The sequence below is a fragment of the Psittacula echo genome (genome assembly GCF_963264785.1).
Source record: "Psittacula echo genome assembly, chromosome: 5".
NCBI lineage: Eukaryota > Metazoa > Chordata > Aves > Psittaciformes > Psittacidae > Psittacula > Psittacula echo.
The window spans coordinates 27,115,837-27,123,772 of NC_137739.1; the positions used below are offsets into that span (position 1 = coordinate 27,115,837).

General features: G+C 41.1%; 1 protein-coding gene across 1 annotated transcript in view; it reads left to right on the plus strand.

Annotated features, from left to right (window-relative positions):
* Window positions 1–6,305, plus strand: part of KIAA1549L (KIAA1549 like) — a gene marked incomplete at both ends in the record, with an annotated part of 113,127 nt that extends 106,822 nt beyond the window's left edge. Inside the window, 2 exons of the mRNA XM_080618418.1 lie at window positions 1,045–1,196; window positions 6,024–6,305. Of these exons, the coding sequence (XP_080474544.1) occupies window positions 1,045–1,196; window positions 6,024–6,305 (434 nt within the window). The remainder of the gene's footprint in view (window positions 1–1,044; window positions 1,197–6,023) is intronic.
* Window positions 6,306–7,936: the final 1,631 nt, after the last annotated feature.

A 7,936-nucleotide genomic window follows, 5' to 3' on the forward strand; every position in this document is an offset into this window, starting at 1 on the left:
CTGTGACATACCCATAGCTACCTGCCATGGAGGCATACATCATGAATCCCACCTCTCCATAGTAACTGGATGGTGCCTACTTCTCTGAGGGCTCAGTGACTCCAGCATTCTTCTGACATAGGAGAAAAGGCACTACAACCCAGTGTCAGAATGAAAGCTAGGTCTTAGTCCCTGGCGGTAGAAAACACTGTGTAAATGTAAAGCATAACATACAAGTTTTTACTCTGTATTTTGGATGAAAATATCCCTCAAGGTTTCTTCCCTTTTTTTTTTTTTTTAATTTTTTGTTGTTGGTGGTGGTGGTGGGTTTTTTTCTTTTTTTTGAGGCCATGTTAAAATAAATGATATGCTTCTGCTCTGGAGGCAATTGTTCTGTGATAAAACTGAACTGGTGTCAACAAGTTTCCTTAAAAACGTTTAAGTCAAGTCATAGCTGCGTCATTTATTGCAGTTGTAGACTGCTACTAGGAAAGGAATTGAGCAGGTGCAGCCTCCATATTTTTTATGGAAGAATGGAAGTTTTATGAGGGGGTTGTTGAGATTACAACCTTTTAAATGTATCATTCATTTTTATAGGTTTTGTGCCTAGAGATATTAAAGACAGTTTAATTCTGACAGTTTAATTCTGCCTAGACACATGAAGACAGACTATGTAAACTGTGAAGAGAAAGGTGCATTACCCTGAAACCCATGGTGACAACAGCTAAAAGTTGAATACAAAGAAGCAAGTATAAGCGGGAACCTCCCTCCCCTTTTTCCTAATGTTTCAAAGTTTTGATGAAGATCAGCTGTTATAAGGATCAAGGACTAAATCCTCATTTCTTTATCTGAAGGCTGTGTATTATTTACAGACAACTGCAAATCTTGCTTTCTCCAGTATTTCCCAGCATGATAGAGGTGTTCTAGACAAATGGTGAGAGCCTTAAATCCAGCCTATGATGGTCACATTCCCACAATCACCAATGAGTTACTTCATAGGCACTATCATCTAATTTAAAACTGAAAATGGCTGCTATTAATTATATCTACCCTCTTTTTTAATAGGAAATACTGTACCAGCAGTGTTTGCCATACCAGCAGGAAACCGACCTGGCTTCACAGGCTATTTTATTCCAACGCCACCCACCGCATACAGGAACCAAGCCTGGATGCCCTACGCTGGAGAGAATGAATTACCAGGGCAGTGGGCAGACTCAGTAAGCATCCTTGCTTTTCTAACTATATATGTTTTCTGCGATTTGCACAGGAGGGGATTTAAGCATGCTAAGTGATCAGCAAAGAATCTGAGAGCGATAATTCTTCCTTGAATGGGAATAATCCTTAGTAATGAAAAGCTGTGAGAGACGGCATAGACACTTCAGCTGTCCATCCCATGAACTGAAAGCAGGGTTTTTAGAGAGTTAAAACATTCACTAGGTTAGGGACTGGCATACACTTAAAGTTGGTGAGTTAGGTGCAATTTTTCTTTCCTAAGACAAAAGTTAAATAATTGGATAGGCACGTGGCAGGATTAAATGATGCTGCCTCTCAAGGGGGCCTTGTGCTGTTTGGAAGCTGGAGAGCATCTTTCCCTTTGGGAGGCTTCTCTCAAGACAGCCCGGCTCCTGAATCCTAGCTCCCAGCACTGCTGCAGCTCTCCCTGCTGCATGGTGCGTCAAGTCCTCCTGTAGGCTGGTGTGACACATCATAAAATAAATCATTAGTTGCACAATCCTTGTCTAAGAAAGATGTAATTTTTAGTCCAGACTATACCTACATTTCAAAGAAATAAAGTTGGAACATCCTAAAATGAATTGCAATAGTTTATCATGTTTGAAACAATTTCTAAAATGTAGGGCTTTTTTCCACTAGGGAAAAGAAAAAAAGATCCGCTCTGCTGCTTAAGCTCACATCTGGTATTTATGCAGAACCAATTCAGCTAAACAAACTGGGAGACAGATTCTATTTCCTTGCGCATATAATCAACAGAATATTCTAGTCATGGCAGCTACAGTTTAACTTGAACTGAGCAGCTAAGTGAGAGATAGAATGTTTTTTTGGGGTGGCTATTTGTCGGCAAATCTTTATTACTGCTCCTAATGCCTGTGAGGAAAAGAATTTGGTTTAGTTGTCAGATGCAAGCCTGAATCTGTACGCTGAACTGTTGGGAAAAAGAGGCTCATCTGTAAGCTGAGTGCATCTGCTGCTGTGCCCCTGACACTGGGAGGCTTGTGATGCTGTGGTACAGATTCCCTCCCCAGAGCTGCCCTTTAAAAGCAGTGAAAACCACCTTATATTCTTTGTTGTTGTTGTTGTTCTGGGGTTGTTTTGGGGTTTTTTTTTTTGTTTTTACCTTACTGACATTTTAAATCCAGGAGGTCTGTTGTATCTGAGCAATCATTCAGACTTTAAGAACCACCTAACCCCTCCATCCCCCAAACAAATCAGGAAAAGTATTTTGCGTATCTCCTGTTCTTTTCCCTTTTGTACCTCTACTCCTTGGCTGCAGTCCCATGAAAAAAGTCAGGTATCATGTGTCAAAAGTGGAGGCTGAAACTGGAAAGCAGGTGTCTAGCCCCAGTTCCTTCCTCTGGAAAGAGAAGGGTGTAACGCTGCTGTGGGTTTCCTTGTTTCCAGGGAAAAAGATGGGAAGAGCAGCTAGTGCCAGTGGACTATACATAGAAGAATGGAGAAGGATGCAAAAAGCTGCCTGAAAAATAACTGTGGCAATACAGAATTCAAAGGAAACAAATGTTCCTTTTAACTTCATTTACCTATTACAGAGCTTTAACAACTTGTTGCTTGGATTCTCATCCCTCCTGTGACTTCGCAGGAAGAAAAAAAAGTAAACCAAAGTACTGCAGTTTCCGCAATGAATCTGCACTTTCCAATGACTGCAGATCTGTCAAGAAATCGTCTTTATTTGAAAATCATTACTAGAGGAACTAGTAATAGTATTAGCAACATAATACAATCAGAAGCCTGAATAAAACTGCAAAAAATAAAGATCTAAAGTAATATTGCGGTTTTGAGTTTCTGGATGATTTCTGGTTTCTGAGCCTCTAGAGTATAGCTTGATCATGCTTGCAAGAATTTCTTGACTGTTCGTAAGAACAGTGGCTTAATATCCATAAGGTGAAAACCGAAATTCTTTACTTTGCATGCATTTCCACTAGCTGGGCTGTAAACAGGCAACAGGAAACAGAGATTTCACAACAAAGAATTATCTTATAAGCTCAATTTACTGTAGTGTATTATTTTCTCAGTTAAATGGTAAGTACTGAAGCACCATGTCTTGTGGGAGAGGGCAACTGTATCCAACAATGCAGTTATTTTCCAAATTGCTAGATGCTGCTTAGTGAAAGTAGTAACCTGGTGGCCTCTAGTGGCTTGTTCACACGTTGTACTACTAATATGTCTTGAATAATCTATTGTAAGCTGAAGAGGCAACTGCATTTAATGATCACTTTTATATCATGCCTGCTTCCTGTGTTTGTCTCATCACACTATTCTGAATGTGTTTGACATTCTCTTTGTCACTTGAAGGCTATCTGAGATCATAAGGAGCATGAGTGAATCTTAGTGGTTAGGCTTTAACAGGTTCTTAGATGCCTGAAATGGCAATTTTCAAAAGCACCCAAGGAGTTGTTAAACTCTCATGGGGCCAGAGCCAATATGGGATTTAAGCAGAATTCCAAAGCTCTCATTCTGCAGTCCATACTGCAGTTCTGTGTTCCCCAGAAGGTATGTACAATTGGCAGATGTTCCCCATCTTGACATTTCAGCCAGCTTCTGCCAGAATTCCAGCACAGACTTAGCCCTGGTGGGTGATGCACCTTACACCTCAACCTGACTGACACACAGAAATTAGCTGAGATACCGGTCTGGCTGCCTGTATTATATGCTTATGCCAGACTTTAATGCATTTGGGAAGTCAAATATGTTAAGGCAAATTTAAAGCAAAAAGTATTACAAAGTTAATTTTTTAGTCATTAAACATTGCAAAACCTTATCTATTAACTTACAAGTTAATGAACAGTCTTTAAACTGGAGAGATGTAAATTTGATCAATGGACCACTGGGTGGATAAAGAATTGGCTGAATGGCTGCACACAGAGAGTTGTGGTCAACATCTCAATGTCTAACTTGATATGGGTAATGAGTGGTGTCCCTCAGGGGTTGGTGTTAGGACCAATCCCGTTCAACACCTTTGTCGGCGACATGGACAGTGGGATTGAGTGCGCCCTCAGCAAGTTTGCTGACAACACTAAATTATGTGCTTCTGTTGATATGCTGGGGAGAAGTGATGCCTTCCAGAGGGACCTCAGCAAGCTTGTGAGGTGAGACACTGCCAACCTCATGAAATTCAACCAAGCTAAGTGCAAGGTCCTAGACCTGGGTCAGGGCAATCCCAGGCACAGGTTGGGAAAAGCAATTCAGAGCAGCTCTGTGGAGAAGGACTTGGGGGTGCTGGTTGATGAGAAACTGAACAGCAGCCTGCTTCAGTGCATGTTCACAGCCCAGAAAGCCAACCGTGTACTGGGCTGCATGAAACGAAGTGTGACCAGCAGGTCAAAGGAGTGATCCTGCCCCTCTCGTGAGACTCTGCTCTCTTGAGATCCCACCTGGAGTACTGTGTGTGGTTCTGGTGTCCTCAACATAAGAAGGACATGGAGCTGTTGGAGCAAGTCCAGAGGAGGGCCATGAGGGTGATCAGGGGACTGGAGCACCTCCCATATGGTGACAGGCTGAGAAAGTTGGGGCTGTTCAGCCTGGAGAAGAGAAGGCTGCATGGAGACTTCATAGCAGCCTTCCAGTATCTGAAGGGGGCCTACAAGGATGCTGGAGAGGGACTATTCATCAGGGACTGTAGTGACAGGACAAGGGGTAATGTGTTTAAACTAAAACAGGAGAAGTTCAGGTCAGACATAAGGAAGAAGTTCTTTACTGTGAGGGTGGTGAGGCATCCCTGCCCATGGCAGGGGGGTTGGAACTAGATGATCTTAAGATCCTTTCCAACCCTAACTATTCTATGATTCTAAGTGTCATATTCTGAGTATAGTGTAGATAAGTGTAGTTTTCTGAGTGACTCAGTTCACAGAAGAACATCACCCAACTTTCCTTACTTGTTGTTGGCAAGGACTAGAGTGATTAGCTGGCAAGCTTTTTCTCAAGGAGAAATTATCTTGTCCTAGTAACAGGTTATAGGTTGCTTTCTGTAACAACATAAAGCCTTCCTCAAAATGAAGGGCTGTAGATTCCTTTTGAGAAACATAAATACTATTTTTATTTGATGCATTAAAAACTTCTGAGGACAGTAAAGACTGGCATCATGCTTCATGGATTTGTGAAGAAAATGTAATATCTCATAGTAACTAAAGAGCCTAAGTTATTCTTTTAATTTTAGCCAGTGTAACATTGGGCTGAATTCAGTGAAGTCACAACAGAGTAAAACAGTGAATCCCTCATGGAATGTGGCCAGAGATCCTGATACTTCTGAGATTTCAAACCTCTTTTTCCATGTTGAGTTTCCAGGTTGGCGTACCTAAGCTTATGTAGTAAGTTTTTCTTAGGAGCTGTAAGTCTGGAGACTTGGCTAACTTAGATTAGGTGGTGGCTGCAAATCAGTGAACTCTACTTTTCTATTCTAGGCTTTTTGATGTCCTGCAATGTAGTGTTGCTGCCTGTTTCAAACTGAACTGTTTAGGCGGAATAGTAAGCAGAGATCACACTTTCGGAAAAGTCTTCTCCCTTTGACTTTTTGCAGTGATGGCATATTAGGACAAGCAGTGTTTTCCCTGCTAGGTGTTTTTGCTGCCACAGTCTGGGGGAGCCGAGTGCCCAGTACATTGACATGTGTGCATGAATGGCACATACCAAGATAGACAGTTGTAAATGTATGCTTAGGATTATGGGGTTTATGTTCTTTTCATATGGTCCTATCTGTTCCACCTTATTCTGCCCCAGGGAGGGTTGTGTTACCTGGCAGGTGGCACTATGGATCAATTGTTCTGTATAATTTTGTGTAATTAAATACTCTACAGGTTCCACTTCCTGGATACATTGAGGCTTATCCGAGGCCCCGCTACCAACATAATTCTCCTTCCCGACTGCCTCGGCAGTACAGCCAGCAAGCAAGCATGCATCCCAGCCTGGAGCAAGCTCCTTTGCCGTCCACTGCAGCTTCCCAGCAGAGCCTGACGGAAAATGACCCGTCTGATGCTCCTCTCACCAACATTTCTACAGCTGCCCTTGTAAAGGCAATAAGAGAAGAAGTTGCTAAACTGGCCAAGAAGCAAACAGATATGTTTGAGTTCCAGGTCTAATAGCTTTTGTGCGCAGTATTTGTATCATGCAACCTGGAGTAGCCAAAAAAGCAACTCTTAATTTTCAGTTACAAATTTGCTGTGAATTGTGCCAAAGTGATGGCATTTTTCTCTGTCTGTAATGTCAATACTATGAAATTACTTAAACTACAGCAACAGGACTCTGAAGACATATAATTCTGCTTGCCAGCTAAGGAAATGCTGCCAGGTATAACTGTTTAATATGGATAAGAGTGATCATATGCAGCTGTTTGTCACTTAGCTCTTGTATTATGACCCATCATCATTAGAGATGCTGCTGAATGTCTGTGCCATGAAGTGTTTCATTTGCAGGCCCAAGGTAGAGCTGCTGAAAATAACTTCTGCAAGTCAAAACTTTGATTCAAGAAGAGAATACAGCAGAACATGGTTAGCTAAAGGCCACGGTAGGTGCAGAAGGGAGCACGTTACTTGTTTGCTGCAGGACATTGTATAAGGGATGCTGATTTCAGCAACGCAGTCATTCAGCCTTTTCATTCTAGAGACTGTATTCAAACTGAAAGAATTTGAGGTTAGTAAATAATACAAATAAATATCCTGTAAATAGCCCCTATTCTCCTTATCCTATTAACAGTACAAAGAGGTGAAAGGAGAGAAGACTGTGAAGAAGGTGAATGATAATTTGATAATCGGTGGCTACCTTGTCCCTAGATGCTACTGATGAGTTATGGAGGAGACTTTTCTCATTGTGAAAGAATACAATGCACGAAGAGCCAACAAAGGATATTGGTGCTAGAAGCTTCCAGATAAATGAAGAAGGGTTATTTGTGTTTGCTCTATATTCAGGCTTTTCACTCCGAATGCATGTGAAACTGGTAAACCTGAGACCTTTGCACAAGCCTTTTCAACCTGGAATAATGAATACACCTGCCTGGACAAGAAAACCTCTGTTTAACTCAGTGCTTTTTTCTCTTTCTTAAACAATGTTATCTACTAAAGTGATGCCAGAAAGTGCTACCTGAAGCTGCAGTTGAGTTTTTCGATTACACTGGAACAGTGAATGCACACCTAGAAAGTTCTGAATGTAGAGGACCTAATTTTTATGTTAATGTGTAAATAAGTAAGCAGTTACATGAATTAACAAAAATAGTAGTGTTCTGTGTAAAAGCTAGCATCTCCAGAAATTATGCTGACTTTATATTGTGCAAGATAAAGGTCACTGATTGTTAAACTGCATTGTTGTATGAATATAATCCCAAAAGAAAATCAAACTAGTTGAATGGGACAGTAGTTGATCTTTTGCAGTTGTACAAACTTGTTGGAGATCACAGTTGTTTTCTGTTCCTTCAGCAATTAGCTTCGGGCACTAAAGTTGTTGCAGTATTTGTTGTGTTAGGCATGTATGATGTCAGCTGGAGTTAAAGGTAATGTCCTTCATTTCAGTAAGTTATTTAGTTCTCCTCAATTGCTTATGCTATGTTGTCTGATCATTTCATTTCCCTGAGTTTCTTTGGTCTTTACTGAAGTGAGAAAGGGAACTTGGTTTAGCTTTTCAGCCATCAGTAAAATGAGAGGGGAGTAGAATAGGGGACAGAAGATGAAGTTGATGAAGCACAAACTTTTAAAGCAGAACTATTTTTTCTCCCAAATAA